We start from the raw sequence: 21,005 nt of genomic DNA, 5'->3' as shown, positions 1-21,005 counted from the left end.
ATCTACAGACGATGATGTCCGAAAATACAAAATGGAGCCAATATGTTCTTACCTCTTCCTGCTTCCTGAATTCCACCTCCAACTGTTTGTTGCGTGGCTGGTTCTTGCCGATGCTGTGGCCTGTGATGAAGTTACTGCTGATGTAGGCCAGCTCTGTGTCCTGCTTCCCGGCCTCTTTTATCAGCCTGACACAAAGAGGGACAATAATCATGGAAATGGTATTAAGACAACCTAAATCCTCCCAAAATAAGATATTTTTATTATTTTCTTCCTATATGGTGACAAGTCCTTTTGAGCTGTGTAAAATTAACAATCTAAGTAGACAAGGTAGCAGAGGCATCACACATTTGAACCAAAATGGCATTGAACCCCAGAATTGTACCGGTTGAGGACGACGGCCGTGTAGCGCCTATCCACGAAGATGATCCCACACAGAATGTTGGTGAATGGCGAGGGGAAGATTGCCTCGGGCATCTCCTTCACCTCCTCATCCTGATCTTCGTCCTCGGAGTCACTCCACGATACGTAGTTGTCCTCATTGCGGTTGTTGTACCACTCCACGCTCTCAAACTGCTGCCTCTCGAAAGGCTTGTACTCATGGAGGATCTCTAAGAGACAGATGACCTTGGGGGTCACGAACTTTAAGTCCAAAGAAGCCGGGGAGAAGTGCTCTTCGCACAGAGCGTGGACCTAGGATACCAGTAATAAATAACTTCACTAGCCCATACCCAGAGGGGAAATTCAGCTGCCTATGTACACACACAGTAGATTGCACAGGAACACAAATGACAATTTATTTATATAGCCCTTACGACAGGAACAGTTGTCACCAAGTGCTTTATGGAACTCAACTAAATACGAATCACAACATGCACACATGGGATAGTTAGTACAGTTGAAGTTGGAAGTTCACATACACTTAGGTTGGAGTCATTAAAACTCGCTTTTGAACCACTCCACAAATTTCTTGTTAACAAACTATAGTTTTGGCAAGTCGATTAGGACATCTACTTTGTGCATGACACAAGTCATTTTTCCAACAATTGTTTACAGAGAGATTATTTCACTTATAATTCACTGTATCACAATTCCAGTGGGTCAAACGTTTACATACACTAAGTTGACTGTGCCTTTACACAGCTTGGAAAATTCCAGAAAATTATGTCATGGCTATAGAAGCTTCTGATAGGCTAATTGACATAATTTGAGTCAATTGGAGGTGTACCTGTGGATGTATTTCAAGGTATACCTTCAAACTCAGTGCCTCTTTGCTTGACATCATGGGAAAATCCAAAGAAGTCAGTCAAGACCTCAGAAAAGCAATTGTAGACCTCCACAAGTCTGGTTCATCCTTGGGAGCAATTTCCAAACGCCTGAAGGTACATGTTCACCTGTACAAACAATAGTACACAAGTATAAACACCATGGGACCACGCAGCCATCATACCGCTCAGGAAGGAGACGCGTTCTGTCTCCTAGAGATGAACGTACTTTGGTGCGAAAAGTGCAAATCAATCCCAAAACAACAGCAAAGGACCTTGTGAAGATGCCGGAGGAAACAGGTACAAAAGTATCTATATCCACAGTAAAACGAGTCCTATATCGACATAACCTGAAAGGCCACTCAGCAAAGAAATAGCCACTGCTCCAAAACAGCCATCAAAAAGCCAGGCTATGGTTTGCAACTGCACATGGGGACAAAGATCGTACTTTTTGTAAAAATGTACTCTGGCCTGATGAAACAAAAATAGAACTGCTTGGCCATAATGACCATCGTTACGTTTGGAAGAAAAAGGAGGGCTTGCAAGCAGAAGAACACCATCCCAACCATGAAGCACGGAGGTGGCAGCATCATGTTGTGGAGGTGCTATGCTGCAGGGGGACTGGTGCACTTCCCAAAATGGATGGCATCATGAGGAAAGAAAATGATGTCGATATATTGAAGCAACATCTCAAGACATCAGTCAGGAAGTTAAAGCTTGGTCGAAAATGGGTCTTCCAAATGGATAATGACCCCAAGCACACTTCCAAAGTTGTTGCAAAATGGCTTAAGGACAACAAAGTCAAGGTATTGAAGTGGCCATCACAAAGCCCTGACCTCAATCCCATAGAACATTTGTGGGCAGAACTGAAAAAGCATGTGCGAGCAAGGAGGCCTACAAACCTGACTCAGTTACCCAGCTCTGTCAGGAGGAATGGGTCAATATTCACCCAACCTATTGTGGGAAGCTTGTGGAAGGCTACCCGAAACGTTTGACCCAAGTTAAATCATTTAAAGGCAATGCTACCAAATACTAATTGAGTGTATGTAAACTTCTGACCCACTGGGAATGTGAAGGAAGAAATACAAGCTGAAATAAATAATTTTCTCTACTATTATTGTGACGTTTCACATTCTTAAAATAAAGTGGCGATCATAACTGACCTAAGACAATAAATCTTTACTAGGATTAAATGTCAGGAATTGTGAAAAACTGAGTTTAAATGTATTTGGCTAAGGTGTATGTAAACCTCTGACTTCAACTGTATACACATACCTTACATCAAACACACAGGAGTATATAGACGGCTTACTGGACATACCTTCCTCAGGATGTTGTCAGTGAAGAGCAGGAACTTCCTGTTGATCACTTCCTGTTCGTTTTTGATGTACTTCTGTAGCTCCCTCACCATGATACCAGCCACCTTGTCGGCACACCATGGCCCCAGCACCAGCAGCACTGTCCGGCAGTCCCTCAGCACCTGGGGAAGAGCAGGGAGACATTTCTTTATTTAGCCTTTATTTAACCAGGTAAGTAATTGAGAACATATTCTCTTTAACAACAACAACTTGTGCAGCAAAGCAGACAAGTGACATTAAAGACAAAGCAGACAATTACAATTCTCAGATGTATAAGCTAGGCTCTAGGGCTCTGAATAAAAGTAGTGCACAAATATAGGGAATATGGTGCCATTTGGGATACAAGCTTGGATATGTATATAAGGTCAGACCTGTTTGGTTATGAAGGTGGGGTCTCTGTCCTCTCGAGGCACAGATAGGTTGCAGTCGTTGAAGTGGAGAGCCTCATCCAGCTTGCTCAGCAGACACTCAGAGAGGCCACTCTTGTCCAGGTAGGGTCCACAGTCCAGCACCACTTCTCTGGGCTGGGAAGCGTATCTGAAACACACACAGTTCAGTTTTCCCTTTTCGATCCTAAATAATACGATTGTGGACAGTTGGGGACCTGCTCCCAGATAAGCACTCCTACTAGGACTTGCTTAACCTGTTGAGTGTAGGGGGCAGTATTTTGATGTTTGGATGAAAAACATACCCTAATGAAGCTGCCTATTTCTCAGGCCCAGAATCTAGAATATGCATATAATTGTCAGATTAGGAGAGAAAACACTCTAAACTTTCCAAAACTGTCAAAATATTGTCTGAGTACAACAGAACTGATATTGCAGGCGAAAACCTGAGGAAAATCCAACCCGGAATTGCTGTTTTTCCTGAAAGCTCTCTGTTCCATTGCCCGCCTTCGCTCCATTTAAAGGGATATCAACCAGATTCATTTTCCTATGGCTTCCACATGTTGTGAACAGTCTTTAGACATAGTTTCAGGCTTTTATTCTGAAAAATGAGCGAGAAATATCACATCGCGTCATTGTATGGCTGGGTGCCAGCAGAGTTTTGCATGCGCAACAGCTTGGAGCAGACATTTTCTCTCTCTCTCCTATTGAAGAAGGTACAGTCCGTTTGAAATATTATCGGTTATATATTTTAAAAACAACCTGAGGATTGATTATAAAAAAACGTTTGATACTATTTGGAATTTTCGTCTGCCTGGTTGTGACCGCTCGAGCCTGTGGATTTCTAAACATAACGCACCAACCAAATGGAGGTATTTTGGATATAAAAATAATCTTTATGGAACAAAAGGAACATTTATTGCGTATTTCATGAAAATTAAATATTTGTAGTAATTTAATTTGAATTTGGCGCTCTGCAATTCAGCGGATGTTGACGAAAATGATCCCACTAACGGGATGGGTGCATCAAGAAATTAATGAATATGGGCCATGGTGTGTATTATTACAATACCTGTCAAGGACTACAAGGTCAGTAGCGGTCTCTGCATTGCTCCTTAAGATCCGCTCCAGGTTCTGGATCTTCTGCTCCAGTTCAGATGGGTCACATTTACCATTCAGAATGGATGCTGTGAGGCCCGGGATGCGAGGGCTGCACAGAGAGCCTTCACATAGCTGAAACATAGATTGCGAGAGACAGATCACACATTACTGAAACAGAGGAGAGAACCCTCACATTAATGAAACAGAGATTGAGAGCCTTCACATAAATGAAAACAAAGATACAGTAGAGACAGCTCTCACATAGCTGAAACGGAGATAGACAGACCTCACATATCTGAAACAGAGATAGAGATAGCCTTTGCATAGCTGAAACAGAAATAGAGACAGCCCTCACATAGCTGAAACAGAGATAGAGACAGACCTAACATAACTGAAACTGTGTGAAACTCACATAGCAGAAACAGATACAAGGACAGAAAATGCTAAAACATTGAACAGCCTGCAACGGGGCTCAATAAGGAAGGCTGACTGACAACACTTTTCCTCATTTCCAATGGTGAATAATATAATGACTAAACTCCAATCTCCATAATGCTTTGGCTCCCGCCATACAGGGAAGGAAGCTTGAATGCATAACTACGTAGAGTAGACTGTAATTGTACCTTCATTATCTCCCGGTAGGGATGGTCTGTGATTGCCAGGTGACACTCATCAAACACCACCAGGTTGAGTTTCGATAGTGGCAACACTCCATTCTTCAGCACATGCAGGAAGATATGGCAAGTCATAACGAGCACCTAGAAGAACAGAAATGATGGAGAGAATGAGTGGAGGGTAGGATGGAGGGATGGCATATTGCCTTGAATAATAGATTACAGTGTCGTGACATTGATTGGGTCCATCCACAGAATGATAACTTTCCAGTCCTCATGGAAATTACACAGTGGTTGTTGAAATTGAGAGGGGAAAACTTTAGTAATGCTATTACCAATGGTATTTATCATGAAAGTAATTGGTAACAATTGGTACATTATTCTGGCAATTGTAATTATATGACAAAATTGCTAGCAATTGGTATTTTCCAGATCTGTGTTCAATGAACCCCACCTGATTTTCGATCATTTCTTGGCTCCACTTTTCCCCAGACCATGAGGAGGTCTTCTCCACGCTGGTGTATTCTCCAACCTGGAGATCAGAGTGGGTCCTAACACTAGCTGCTTGCTGAATCACAGACAATGCTTTATTTATCATTCAAGAAAAGAGGGGAAAACAGAGGAATCTCATGGTCTCAATCATACCTTTGGGAGAAGTGTGAAACTTTTGGATGCACCGAATAGTGGATTTCTTTGTGACTCCAAATGTAGCTACCTGTGTTCACCAGGAAAACTGTCCTATTCCCATGTTTGGCGAAGTCTCCCCGGATTTGGTGGGAAAGCTCTTTAGTTAAGAGTACTGCAATAAAGGTCTTCCCTGAGCCAGTATTTGAACAGACGATAGTATTGTGGTCAAGAGCTGCTTCAAGAAGTTCAACCTGGCAGGGAAGAGAAGGTTACAGTCATTAGATTCAACTGTTGTGCAAAGCACACTCAATAACTGGTTACAAAAAAATACAAAAAAATAAAGATAGATAACCACACACTGACGAATATTCCCACAGTTTATTTAACAACATTTAGACCCGAAGGTCTTCCCGCTAAGTTACGGTTGTTTCTGTTATTACAGTGCTATCACTCTGTTATTAGTGTGCCTGCACAGTAATGTCACTGGAGATGGACCAGACCTGAGTGTGATGGCGGAGGCGAATGGGTTCCCCTACGGGAACTCCACCCCCCCGTTCAGCTGAAAAGGTGGCGCAGGGAATGCAAAAATATTCTTTAGAAATATTTAACCTCCACACATTAACAAGTCCAATACCTCAAATGAAAGATAAACACCTTGTTCATCTACCCAGCTTGTCAGATTTTTAAAATGTTTTACGGTGAAAAAACAACATATATTTATGTTAGACCACCACCAAACCAAAGAAAAAACGTAGCCATTTTTTCCAGCAAAAGATAAAAATCACAAAAGCAGGATTAAAAAAAATCAATCACTAACCTCTGGAAAATCTTCATCAGATGACAGTCATATGACATGTTACACAGTACATTTATGTTTTGTTCGATAATATGCATTTTATATCCATAAATCTCGGTTTACATTGACGCCATGTTCAGAAAATCCTCCAAAATATCCGGAGGAATTATAGAAAGCTACACCAGATAACAGAAATACTCATCATAAACTTTGACTAAAGATACATGTTCTACATATAATTAAAGATACACTGGTTCTTAATGCAACCGCTGTGTCACATTTTTTTTTAATGTTACGGGAAAAGCCTAACATTGCAATAATCTGAGACGGCGCTCAGACGTAACAATATTTCTCCGCCATGTTGGAGTCAACAGAAATACAAAATTACAACATAAATATTCCCTTACCTTTGATGATCTTTCATCAGAATGTAGTGCAAGGAGTCCTAGTTCAACAATAAATTGTTTTGTTTCATAATGTTCAATTCTAGTGTCCAAGTAGCAGCATTTGCTACCACTTTCAGCTCACATGCCCAAAAAATGACTTCTGGTCCAGGATAACTTTGCATGAAAACTTCCAAAACTTCCAAAAGACATATTACAGTTCGAAGAAACTGGTCAAACTAAGTGCAGAATCAATCTTCAGGATGTTATAATCATATAGATCCAATAGCATTCCAACCGGATCATTCGTTTTCATCTGGGGCTGATTGGAACAGCCGAAGCACTCAAAGACAAACGCGCCACAACAAAATGGTATTCTTTTGCGACACCAACCTCTTTCCTTCCCAGGTCAAAGTTCACAGCAAATGCTCCATTACACTTTCTACTGAATGAGGACATCTAGTGGAAGACGTAGGAAGTGTTTCCAGATCCATAACTTGTTGGGAAGGGAGGGGGCGATGACGTCAAAGTTGTCCCAACTTTCAGGATTTCAAAACTTGTTTGGAAGATTGCCTGCCCTGTGAGTTCTATTATATTCATAGACATCATTCAAACGGTTTTAGAAACTTCAGAGTGTTTTCTATACAATATTAATTATAATATGCATATATTAGCAATTTAGGACAGATTTTGATGCAGTTCACTATGGGCACGCAATTCATCCAAAGTGAAAATACTGCCCCCTATCTGTAAGTGGGTTTACTGCAATAAAGGTCTTCCCTCAGCCAGTATTTAAACAGACGATAGTATTGTGGTCAAGAGCTGCTTCAAGAAGTTCAACCTGGCAAGGAAGAGAAGGTTACAGTCATTAGATTCAACTGTTGTGCAAAGCACACTCAATAACTGGTTACAAAAAAAAATACAAAAAAATAAAGATAGATAACCACACACTGACGAATGTTCCCACAGTTTATTTAACAACATTTAGACCCGAAGGTCTTCCTGCTAAGTTACGGTTGTTTCTGTTATTACAGTGCTATCACTCTGTTATTAGTGTGCCTGCACAGTAATGTCACTGGAGATGGACCAGACCTGAGTGTGATGGCGACTATGTACTGTTGTAATACGGTGGACATTGTTAAACCGGAACCTAGTTGTTGTGCCATTTCGAGTTAACATTGATAGCAGAGGATGGCTAATAACTACATTCTGCCACTGACGAGAAGAGGTCATATGATAGTTGGAAAAATGAACTTGGAATCTGGACACAGGTTACTAATCTGGACGAGAAAAAGCAAACACTTGCGGTATTATCTCTCGAGGGAAGAGCGAGAGATACAGCACTGGAAATATCCCTGGAGGATTTGAACAAGGATGACGGTATGAGAACTTTGATCAGAGTACTGGAGTACTGGATTCTTAAAGAAGAAAGAGAAAGACTGTGCCTACGAGGCATATTCAAACCTTGACAGTGTTACCAGAGACATTCGGTTTCAATGACAAACTACATAATTGATTTAAACAGAGGTACAATAGGATGCGCAAGGACGAATTGGTTCTCTCAGATGCCGTGTTAGCTTTCAAGTTGCTAGATACTGCCTGTCTGGATGGTAGGGAGAAACAGTTGGATTTGACTGCTTGTACTGAGCTGACTTTAGCGTCAATGAAGTCACCAATATTTTTGGTGAAAAGACGTCTGTCGTGCCAATAACAGATGGAATGCAAGTGAGTGACGCAGCATATTACACTGAGCAGCAGAGAAAAGGCGCCAACAAGTCATGTTCTCAAGACAACCAGACGAGGGCACCTTTGCCCAGCACAAATCCACTGGACAGGAATGGAAGGAGATCAAAACGTGCTATTTGGCAAAGCACTTAGCATGGGATTAAAGACTGTCCTCATAAAAATTTGAACAGGTTAAGCTAACAGAGGAAAACGTAAACACAGAGATGGAGCAGTGTAACATTGCACTGCTTCTGAGATCTGTGTAGTTGAATCCTTAGGATCTGCTGTGATTGTTACTGCATGAACACGCACAGTGTGTGGTGCAAAATGGCTTGATAGCTATGTCAGTGAACTAAATATGATTGACACACCAAGCAACAGAACTTTCAAATTTGGAGATAGGAGAGTCGTCCATTCTACTGAGAGGGTCAAGGTGCCAGCAAAAATAGGTCAGACTAAGTGTCACATTGAAAAAGAGGTGGTCCCTACAGATATCCCCTTACTATTAAGCAAAGCTTCCCTCAAGAAGACAGGGGCTGTACAATACATAAAAAATGACAAGGCAGTGATGTTTAAACAACCAGTGACCCTTGAACCTACTACCTTAGGCCACTATTGTGTAAACATTTTAGACAAAAACATCACACAGAGTCCATGTAAATATTTGATTCTGACGGACACAGAGCGCATGGAGATTCTGACAGTCAAGAGAGTATGACCACAGAGGACAAACACAAAGTATTGCTACAACTTCACAAACAGTTTGGATATGCAACAGTTGACAGACTTCAGAAATTACTCAGCAGTTCTGGGAATAATGATGATGAGAGCATTTCCTTTCTACCGCAGATAGTTAACAGTTGTGAGACATGCCAGAAATACAGGAAACCTAAGCCCCAGACCAACTATTGGTTTGCCACTGGCTTCCAAGTACTGGCTTCCAAGTAATGAAACAGTGGCTGTTGTTCTACATGTGTTAGGACCAAGTGTGTGGTACCTTCACATATCGACCACTTCACACGCTTCAGTGCTGGAAACATTGAAACCCAGTGAAATCATCAAGCACTTCATTAATTCCTGGATAAGTATGCATGGCCCGCCTAAGAAATTGTACAGTGACAATGGAGGAGAATTCAATAATAATGAAATAAGAGAACTGGCTGAGAAATTAAAATGGAAGTAAAGCGAACTGCTGCATGCAGTCCATGAAGCAATGGACTTCTGGAGAGACATAATCAAACACAGAGATCATGCTGAAATTGAAGCATGATAATAGATGTGATTACAAAACAGCCATAGATTGGGCTTTGATGGCAAAAAACTCAATGCACAATGTTTATAATTACAGCCCATAGCAACTAGTGTTGGGTCAGAACCCTAATCTTCCCTCTATACTGGTTGACAAGTCACCAGCACTAGAAGGGACCAGTGTGAGGGCATCTGTGGGACAGCACCTTTCAGCACTACATGCAGCGAGAAAAGCGTTCACTGAAGCTGAGTGTTCAGAGAGAATTCGCAGGGTTCTGCGTAAACAGCTTCGACCCACAAATGACAAGTACGAGACTGGAAACAAAGTGTACTACAAACGAGTTGACTGTCAAGGATGGAAAGGACCGGGAGTAGTCACTGGCCAAGATGGTGTAGTGATATTTGTGAGGCACTGAGGCACCATTGTCAGGGCACTGAAACTGACACATAAAATGGAGCATAGACCTTCAACCATGACACAGGTAATACTGTTGAGGGTTCAAATGAGGAAAAGGTTCAACAACAGCCACGTGTTAAGACAACATGGTTGTTCCAATCTGAAAACTGGACATTTACATGGACAGAGAAAGTAGTATTAGACACACAGCAACAGTCATTGGACGAACAGGAAAAGCCAAAGGAAAACACCAGAACTGGTACAACTTGCAGTACCAGCTACACTTCCTGGTACAACAGGGTCAGCTGACCTGTCACTTGTAGACTATCTCAGAATTGAACCAATAGAAAATCGAGAAAAACAGAATGACGTACTTGAAACAAAGGACATGTCATTTGACTCAGCTAAACTAGATGAGCTCAGTAATTGGAGGAAAAAATGAGTGTTTGAGGAAGTCATAGACATTGACCAAAAATGTGTCTCAATAAGGTGGGTGTGTACCCTTTTGAGGAGCTGGCTGCTGAAGAACTCTCAAAAGACTCACAGACATGTGCCTCAGAGTCACTCAGATCTGCCAGAAAAAATGGAAACTTCATTCCATAGGCATCAAATCTGCATTTTTGCAGGAAACAGAGCTGTCAAGGGACATTCACAACCGACTTCCGCCTGAAGCTAAGAGCAAAGGAACACTGTGGAAATGAAAAACGTCTGTGTATGGCCTGGCAGGTGCATCACTCTACTGGTACAACAAAGTCAAGGCAACAATGCTGAGTACAGGTAGAAAAATGTCACAAGTAAATCATGCAGTCTTCTATTGGCTTGATCAAGACTGCAATGTGACTGGAGTACTTGCCTGTCATGTTAACGACTTCATCTGGGGTGGCTCACAGACTTCTGCTACAACTGTGATTCCCCACCTCAAAGCTGTTTTCCTGGTCGGCCACAAAGGATAAGCTTGCTGACTATCTGACTGAAAAGGTAGCATCCGGTCTTGTGCTCCTAAAGGCACTCAGTAATGGAAAGTGGCAGCTTGAGTAACACAAATAAAAACGTTGTCACCCAACCCATAGGGTGATGAGGAACTTAAATAATACTTGGGACATTTAATTATTTTGTTGATGTTTTATTTGTCTTTAAAGAAAAGTGGGAGATTGTTAAATTCATGTTTTAAGTATCCCTATATTTCTGTTATTACAGTGCTATCACTCTGTTATTAGTACACCTGCGCAGGAGTCTCACTGGAGATGGACCTGGCCTGAGTGTGATGGCGACTATGTACTGTGGTCATACGGTGAGCGGTGTTAAACTGGAACCTAGTCGTTGTGTCACTTTGAGTTAGCCCTTCTGTCAGGCCAGTCGAAGTATTGCACAAAAAACTGTGGGAGCATTCATTTGCGTGCGGGTATCCATCTTTATTCCACAGGTTAGGCTATAGTCATTATCAGATATTAGATCAATGGGGAAAGTGATACCAATGTCTACGTACAACGCACTGCAATCTTTTTCCTAGTGCATAGTCAAGTGTCAGTTTAAACACGTCAGTTGAGCTCCATTGTCAATTGGAATTCCTCCTTCCTCACCTGATATTTCCAAGGCGTGTAGATGTTGTCGTGGATGGCCTCCTGTTGCCATGGGAGACCAAAGAAAGGCCCCATGGGATTGGAGGCGGGGGTGACCAGCTGGAGTCCTGACATGTTGCTTCAGGACTGGGGGATGCTGGGGGTGCAGTCCTCCACTCGTCCACTTTATCTTTATCTAATTTCCTCATTCTCTTCCTCTACAACTTACTGGTTCACAAAAAAACAGGCATCATGCAGGCTGGATGTTACTAATAATACAATCACTACTAATATTATTGACAAGATCAATAAAAAACATGATATTATTATTCACACAAGTATATACTTACAGGTAGGGTCATAGACTCTGTGATGGACCAGGCTGCACTTACTCTGGGCTTCATGATCAACGCTCATCAATCAGCTCATCATACTCCCCCACATCTTAACTAGAGGAGCAGTACAGAGCAATACACAACCCCCCGACATCAAATCCATGAATAGGCCTATTACACCAAAGCAAATAAAACTGGTGTCCTAGATTCTGGCCAACCATGCTAGCTATAACACGTTAGGCTTATGGTAAAAAACTATTTTACCTCTACACAGTTGAAAGGCTTTAATGACAGTGCTTGAGGAGCTGAAGATTCTTTCTTCCTAAACCGCAATCACAGACAGAGGGAAAATAAATGAGAACACAGACATCTTGCTTGGAGGGAATGAGAGAGGGCTGGTGTGGAGTGGAGTGGAGAAGGGAGCGCACCTGGTTGGGGGGGTCTAATTTCTGGATGACAACTGGCTTTTCAACACATTTTTGCCACCCTAAAATCAAGAACACACGCCTGCCCTGACCACTGCTGTAGAACACAGCTGCAACCAATCCCAGAAGTCATTTCAGCTTAGCCAGCACAAGCCCTCGTTTTTATAGAGCGCTCACATTTGCTGCTGGTTAAAAGCTGTTGGCTCTCTCGTTCTCTCTGTCTACGTCCCGAATGACACACTATTCCCTATATAGTGCACTACTTTTGATCAAAGCCCCTATAGATGGGTTGGCTGACAACGTCACGAAAACAATGTGCACGCGTCCATGGGACAGAAGTCAGCCTGTTGTTGTGATTCTGCAATGCTAGGAAGAATGACAAGAAACTACCATGTGGGGAATCGTAAGTGGCTTGTATCAGCTTGTTTTATCCTGTTTTGACTGATTTCATGTCAATGCTAATATGGCTAAGATTCGCTAGCTAACCAACAACTGTAATGATGTATTTGAGAGACAAGTGGTCATTGTGCAAATGTATGTGTTCAATAAACATTGGAGACAATATATAGTTTAAATGTTGTCAACCTCATCTGTTTTGTCCCATGTTTGCACGCGCGTTATTTTTGTTGCTAAACAACCAACCCATATATGGGCCAAGGTCAAAAGTAGTACACTATATAAGGAACATATGGGATGGGATGCAGTCTCTGACTCCATGAAGAGAAAGAGCACATACATGCATACATAAATAAAACAAATCCAACAGATTATGTACATCTAGGCCGTGCCTCAAATGAAATGCATGCTGCTGACATGCCTCAACTTTCCCCTGTTCTCATTGTTCTTTCCAAGTCAAAGATCTGTCTGGGGAAGAGCGCAACAGTCTGACTGGTCTGGTAGGCAGTAATGATATAGCAATCACTGAAAAAACGAGTTTGCTATACTCCAGTTCCTCACGACAAGCAGAATGCATGTCTACAGCCCAGAAAGGCTGTGCCCAAGGCTCTGGTCAAAAGTAGTGCACTATATATAGTGAATAGGGTGCAATTTAGGACAATTTAGGACGCTGTGTTCCGTAGACCAACAACCTGAGGAGTGGGGATGCAATCAACTAACAGGTTAAAATGGGGCTTCATTCATCTAATCTAGAACAAGCCCTTAGGGACCCTCTGCTTTCTTTCCACCTCGGCTGACTACTGTGACCCAGAAAGAAAGGGGGTGTGGGGGTTGGACAGTGTGTGAGTGTGTCTGAAATGGCACACTATTCCCTACATAGTGCACTACATAGAAAATAGGGGACCATTTGGAACGGATCATTAAAAGTAGGCTACATCAATCATTTATTCCTGTTTACTCTGCTGCCACTCACATTTGGGGGAAGTGACAGAACAATTTTGTGTGAAGAAACATTTGCTAAACACATGTAGGCAAAATGGTTACAACCCTCTCCACCTCAAAACCCATGCACACGCTTGCACATACAATACACACTCAGAAAAATTGGCTAATAATGAAACTGAGCAGGGCTGGGTATATGGTGTGTGTGTGTAAAACAGATGGAATAAACTAGTTAAATTGAGATGGGCAAATTAACTTTACCACATAACCCAGTATTTCCCATATATTCATTTAGCAGAGGCTGGCTACTGCTGCTCTAAAAATATGAGTAAAAAATATACAGTACCAGTCAAAATTTTGGACACAAGCTTCACAGAGTTCAAGTAACAGACACATCTCAACATCAACTGTTCAGAGGAGACTGCGTGAATCAGGCCTTCATAGTCTAATTGCTGCAAAGAAACCACTGCTATAGAAGATGGCGCCGAAGAACATGGCTGACGTTTTACATTCTCCCAACCAATTGTTCTATTTTGTTAGTTTTCTTGCATTTTGTGTAACTTATTTTTTTTTAACATAATGTTGCTGCAACCATCTTTTATAACCGAAAATAACTTCTGGGCATCAGAACAGCGATTACTCACCGCAGACTGGAAGAAACTTTTTCATTTAACGAGTCCGACGAGAAGGATATACTGCTTTCACTGGAACATGCCCATATCCTCGGCATTTGCTTGAAAAACAAGACGCAGGAAAAGGGCCCGCAGATCGGGCTGCCTTCTGAGAATCCATAAGCGAGAAAGTGAACTCCCACTACCATCCGTTCTTCTTGCTAATGTGCAATCATTGGAAAATAAAATTGATGACCTACGATTACTTAAAATAAATCTATTAACCACCACAGAACAAAAAATCAGAGACCACCTTTACTCCACACACAGACATGCATATAAAGCTCTCCCCCACCCTCCATTTGGCAAATCTGACCATAATTCTATCCTCCTGATTCCTGCTTAAAAGCAAAAACTAAAGAATGAAGCACCAGTGACTCGCTCAGATGATGCGAATGCTACACTACAGGACTGCTGTGCTAGCACAGACTGGAAAATGTTCCGGAATTCCAATGGCATTGAGGAGTACACCACCTCAGTCATCGGCTTCATCAGTAAGTGCATCGACAATGTCATCCCCACAGTGACCGCACGTACATATCCCAACCAGAATCCATGGATTACAGGCAACATCCGCATGGAGCTAAAGCCTAGAGCTGCCACTTTCAAGGAGTGGGAGACTAATCCAGACGCTTATAAGAAATCCCGCTATCCCCTCAGACGAACCATCAAACAAGCAAAGCGTCAATAAAGGATTAAGCGTGAATCTTACTACACCGACTCTGACGCTCGTCGGATGTGGAAGGGCTTGAAAACTATTACGGACTACAAAGGGAAACCCAGACGCGAGCTGCCCAGTGACGCGAGCCGACCAGACGAGCTAAATGCCTTTTATGCTTGCTTTGAGGAAAGCAACACTGAAGCATGCACGAGAACACCAGCTGTTCTGGATGACTGTGTGATAATGCTCTCCGTAGCCGATGTGAACAAAACCTTTAAACAGGTCAACATTCACAAAGCCGCTGGGCCAGACGGATTACCTGGACGTGTACTCAAAGCATGTGCGGACCAACTGTCAAGTGTCTTCACTGACATTTTCAACCTCTCCCTGACCGAGTTTTTAATACCTACATGTTTCAAGCAGACCACCATAGTCCCTGTGCCCAAGGAAGCAAAGGTAACCTGCCTACATGATTACCGCCCAGTAGCACTCATGTCAGTAGCCATGAAGTGCTTTGAAAGGCTGGTCATGGCTCACATCAACAGCATCCTCCCCGACACCCTAGAGCCACTCCAATTCACAGACCTCCCCAACAGATACACAGATGAAGCAATCTCAATCGCAATCCACACTGCCCTTTCCCACCTGGACAAAAGGAACACCTACGTGAGAATGCTATTGACTGATTACAGCTCAGCGTTCAACACCATAGTGCCCACAAAGCTCATCACTAAACTAAGGACTCTGGGACTAAACACCTCCCTCTGCAACTGGATCCTGAACTTCCTGACGGGCCACCCCCAAGGTCTACACCTGTGGTTCCAGCGCATGTGACAAATAAAGTTTGATTTTTAATCAGGACACCAATAAGAAGAGGAGACTTGCTTGGGCCAAGAAACATATTTTTGGTTCCAACCGCCGTGTCTTTGTGAGGCGCAGAGTAGGTGAACGGATGATCTCCGCTTGTGTGGTTCCCACTGTGAAGCATGGACGAGGAGATGTGATGGTACTTTACTGGTGATTTGCAGTAGTTTGCGAAATTATTTACCCCCTTACAACCTTGAATTAAAATCAATTTTTTGGGGGGGGTTGTATCATTTGATTTACACAATATGCCTACCACTGTGAAGATACAAAATATTTTTGTATTGTGAAACAAACAAGAAATAAGACAAAAAACTGAAAACTTCAGCGTGCGTAACTATTCACCCCCTCAAAGTCAATACTTTGTCGAGCCACCTTTTGCAGCAATTACAGCTGCAAGTCTCTTGGGGTATGTCTCTATAAGCTTGGCACATCGAGCCACTTGGATTTTTGCCCATTCTTCAAGGCAAAACTGCTCCAGCTGCTTCAAGTTGGATGGGTTCCGCTGGTGTACAACAATCTTTAAGTCATACCACAGATTCTCAATTGGATTGTGGTATGGGCTTCAATTAGGCCTTTCCAAGATATTTAAATGTTTTCCCTTAAACCACTCAAGTGTTGCTTTAGCAGTATGCTTAGGGTTGTCCATTGTCCTGCTGGAAGGTGAACCGCCGTTCCAGTCTATAATCTCTGGAAGACTGAAACAGGTTTCCCTCAAGAATTTACTTGTATTTAGTGCCATCCATCATTCCTTCAATTCTGACCAGTTTCCCAGTCCTTGTTGATGAAAAACATCCCCACAGCATGATGCTGCCATCACCATGCTTCACTGTGGGGATGGTGTTCTCGTTTGTGGAGCCTCCCACATGCCTTTTGACGAACACCAAACGTGTTTGCTTATATTTTTCTTTAAGCAATGGCTTTTTTCTGGCCACTCTTCCGTAAAGCCCAGCTCTGTGGAGTGTACAGCTTAAAGTGGTCCTATAAACAGATACTCCAATCTCCGCTGTGGAGCTTTGCAGATCCTTCAGGGTTATCTTTGGTCTCTTTGTTGCCTCTCTGATTAATGCCCTCCTTGCCTGGCCCGTGAGTTTCGGTGGGCAGCCCTGTCTTGGCAGGTTTGTTGTGGTGCCATATATTTTGATTTGTTTAACACTTTTTTGGTTACTACATGATTCCATATGTGTTATTTCATAGGTTTGATGTCTTCACTATTATTCTACAATGTAGAAAATAGTACAAATAAAATAAAACCCATGAATGAGTAGGTGTGTCCAAACTTTTGACTGGTACTGTATACTTTACAGAAAATAAAATGGGGATGGTAAAACGTTTTCAGTGTAAACGTAAATGACTAAAACCAGATATAATGTAGAAAAGATAATGGACTTGTGTTTTATTAAATCATCTTTGAGCACTAACAATTACCAAAATCAAAACTAGATTATGAAGGAGAATCTAAAATTCCCCAGAATTTGAAGGCATGGGGCCCCAATTGATTTGGTTATGTTTGAGTCACTCAGATAGAATAAGAACATGGCATAAGCCATGGCAAAATGTGTAGAATTGCAGGAAACTAGCTTTAAAACTGTAAAATGTTGTCTCTGTCCCCACCAGGGGAAATACTGTAACATATCACAGATTATGAAATGTGGGTGTTATGCCACAACCCCAGTTAGCCATATTGTGGCAGTCTGACTGGGGGACATTTGTATCAATGAATAGGCTATCATTACCAGTCCACATAAAAGTCAATATAAATGTATACATAGCACATCATTCATTGTGCAGAATTATAGCTGAGAACTGAGAACATAATTTCTCACCACCAGCAACTTGCTAACGAATTTAATTTCGAAACATCAACCAACACATTCCAAACTACGACGAGATTAGGTCAGGGAAATAATGACTAACCAACTAGCTAGTTATACGTCTTCATATTTGAATAGTTTCTACGTTAGGCCCCAAGGAGACCTTTGCCTTTCAGTGAAACGAGTTAGCTAGTTAACGTTAGCTGGCGAGCGCATGATAAAAACTGGCTGGTGCGTTAGCTAGCTTTCTAAATGCTAAATAAGCACAGGTGGCTAGGTACATTAACCTGATGGCAAACAAACACGTCCACGAGGACAAGTTTATACATTGGAAAAATATCTAAATAGATGAACAAATATTTCACGTGGTTCTTCTTTTATATCTAGTAAACTGAGTGAGAGATGCAATGGCTTGCTATCCCACACGTGCAACTAGCGTAGCTACCGAACTTGACAGTGACAGCTTAGCAAAGTAGCTGGCGAACTAGCTGGCTGGTTGACTAATTCTAATTAAATACACCGAGAGCATAGATGCATACAATTATTTTGTCTAAGACAGCTGATGGACATTGTAGCTTTGCATGCAACTATGTGTAAATTGTCTATTCGTATAATGATACATGTGCAACGAAAGTGAGGCTCGCTAACGTTAGCTTGTTAACATTATTGACTGACTTAGTATTTTAGCTAATATACTTATATTGTGGATGCGACAAGGTATATTTCACACTGTCGACAAAGTCAGCGCATAGCCACGAGTAAGGAATAGCATGCATTCCTAGTGCTTCCATTAAACGACCTCACCTAATAAATATTTTTTATTGGGCCGTCTTGAATGAAAATTGTCCTGATATTTCGTCTGATACACTCCCCTCCATTCCCTCCTGCTGCTGTCAGGAACTTCCCCACCACGATACTTCCTCCCACCTGGGCCCTCGAAACGCAACATTTTGCGTAAAATACGTAAGATTGTTGTTTTTCATGGCATGGATGACATGCATGAGTGGTGGTCGAGAATACAAATCCCCTCAATACCCAAGAGTATGTGTGTGAAACTATTGCCCCCAGCATTAGCTCCTGAAAAAAAATGTCATCTGGACCCAAACTATGAGCTGTTTAACTTTGTTTTGACTTGGTTGTGATTTTATTTTGGTTTATTTGTAAGGGGGGGCTTCCGCTACTTTGAAGCCTGATTGAATTTCAAACAAGGCAACACTCAACATGTCGTCCCTCACGAATGATTCAGCACCCCCCTTGGGACAATTCGTGGCAACATGTCAAACTCGGACAGGATATCCAGATCAAGTGGTTTGACAAGATGAGATGTGTGTGACCATCAATACCTAAAGAGGAACTAGCTTAAACAATTTCTAAAAAATATATCTATCAACTATGGGTATCACATAAATCCTAACTTATAGCAATAGCATCGAATAGTCCCCGCGATATGTAACTGTTCAGGGAAGTCAGGAACCAGTACACGCAGTCAGTCAGGAAAGCTAAGGCCAGCTTCTTCAGGCAGAAATTTGCATCCTGTAGCTCCAACTCCAAAAAGTTATGGGACACTGTGAAGTCCATGGAGAACAAGAGCACCTCCTCCCAGCTGCCCACTGCACTGAGGCTAGGTAACACGGTCACCACCGATAAATCCATGATTATCGAAAACTTCAACAAGCATTTCTCAACGGCTGGCCATGCCTTCCGCCTGGCTACTCCAACCTCGGCCAACAGCTCCCCCCCGCAGCTACTCGCCCAACCCTATCCAGGTTCTCCTTTACCCAAATTCAGATAGCAGATGTTCTGAAAGAGCTGCAAAACCTGGACCCGTACAAATCAGCTGGGCTTGACAATCTGGACCCTCTATTTCTGAAACTATCCGCCGCCATTGTCGCAACCCCTATTCCCAGCCTGTTCAACCTCTCTTTCATATCGTCTGAGATCCCCAAGGATTGGAAAGTTGCCACAGTCATCCCCCTCTTCAAAGGGGGAGACACCCTGGACCCAAACTGTTACAGACCTATATCCATCCTGCCCTGCCTATCTAAGGTCTTCGAAAGCCAAGTCAACAAACAGGTCACTGACCATCTCGAATCCCACCGTACCTTCTCCACTGTGCAATCTGGTTTCCGAGCCGGTCACGGGTGCACCTCAGCGACGCTCAAGGTACTAAACGATATCATAACCGCCATCGATAAAAGACAGTACTGTGCAGCCGTCTTCATCGACCTTGCCAAGGCTTTCGACTGTCAATCACCATATTCTTATCGGCAGACTCAGTAGCCTCGGTTTTTCTGATGACTGCCGTGCCTGGTTCACCAACTACTTTGCAGACAGAGTTCAGTGTGTCAAATCGGAGGGCATGCTGTCCGGTCCTCTGGCAGTCTCTATGGGGGTGCCATAGGGTTCTATTCTTGGGCCGACTCTTTTCTCTGTATATATCAATGATGTTGCTCTTGCTGCGGGCGATTCCCTGATCCACCTCTTTGCAGACGACACCATTCTATATACTTCCGGCCCGTCCTTGGACACTGTGCTATCTAACCTCCAAACAAGCTTCAATGCCATACAACACTCCTTCCGTGGCCTCCAACTGCTCTTAAACGCTAGTAAAACCAAATGCATGCTTTTCAACCGTTCGCTGCCTGCACCCGCACGCTTGACTAGCATCACCACCCTGGATGGTTCCGACCTTGAATATGTGGACATCTATAAGTACCTAGGTGTCTGGCTAGACTGTAAACTCTCCTTCCAGACTCATATCAAACATCTCCAATCGAAAATCAAATCTAGAGTCGGCTTTCTATTCCGCAACAAAGCCTCCTTCACTCACGCCGCCAAACTTACCCTAGTAAAACGGACTATCCTACCGATCCTCGACTTCGGCGAGGTCATCTACAAAATAGCTTCCAACACTCTACTCAGCAAACTGGATGCAGTTTATCACAGTGCCATCCGTTTTGTCACTAAAGCACCTTATACCACCCACCACTGCGACCTGTATGCTCTAGTCGGCTAGCCCTCGCTACATATTCGTCGCCAGACCCACTGGCTCCAGGTCATCTACAAGTCCATGCTAGGTAAAGCTCCACCTTATCTCAGTTCACTGGTCACTATGGCAACACCCACCCGTAGCACGCGCTCCAGCAGGTGTATCTCACTGATCATCCCTAAAGCCAACACCTCATTTGGCCGCCTTTCGTTCCAGTTCTCTGCTGCCTGTGACTGGAACGAATTGCAAAAATCGCTGAAATTAGAGACTTTTATCTCCCTCACCAACTTCAAACATCTGCTATCTGAGCAGCTAACCGATCGCTGCAGCTGTACATAGTCTATCGGTAAATAGCCCACCCATTTTTACCTACCTCATCCCCATACTGTTTTTATTTATTTACTTTTCTGCTCTTTTGCACACCAATATCTCTACCTGTACATGACCATCTG

The 21,005-nt window shown here is 42.8% G+C and overlaps 1 protein-coding gene across 1 annotated transcript in view; it reads right to left on the bottom strand.

Moving 5' to 3' along the window:
- dicer1 (dicer 1, ribonuclease type III) overlaps nt 1-18,448 on the bottom strand; it is a 51,153-nt gene extending 32,705 nt beyond the window's left edge. Inside the window, 12 exon segments of the mRNA XM_042330608.1 lie at nt 53-185; nt 383-690; nt 2,584-2,742; nt 2,992-3,157; nt 4,079-4,239; nt 4,731-4,865; nt 5,176-5,306; nt 5,437-5,599; nt 11,478-11,684; nt 11,807-11,905; nt 12,056-12,113; nt 18,369-18,448. Coding sequence (XP_042186542.1) covers nt 53-185; nt 383-690; nt 2,584-2,742; nt 2,992-3,157; nt 4,079-4,239; nt 4,731-4,865; nt 5,176-5,306; nt 5,437-5,599; nt 11,478-11,591 — 1,470 coding nt within the window. The 5' untranslated portion in view covers nt 11,592-11,684; nt 11,807-11,905; nt 12,056-12,113; nt 18,369-18,448.
- Between the last annotated feature and the right edge of the window lie 2,557 nt (nt 18,449-21,005).

This window comes from Oncorhynchus tshawytscha, linkage group LG11, assembly GCF_018296145.1.
Source record: "Oncorhynchus tshawytscha isolate Ot180627B linkage group LG11, Otsh_v2.0, whole genome shotgun sequence".
NCBI lineage: Eukaryota > Metazoa > Chordata > Actinopteri > Salmoniformes > Salmonidae > Oncorhynchus > Oncorhynchus tshawytscha.
Note: the sequence above shows the minus strand (reverse complement) of the source record. Positions and strands in the feature narration are given on the sequence as shown.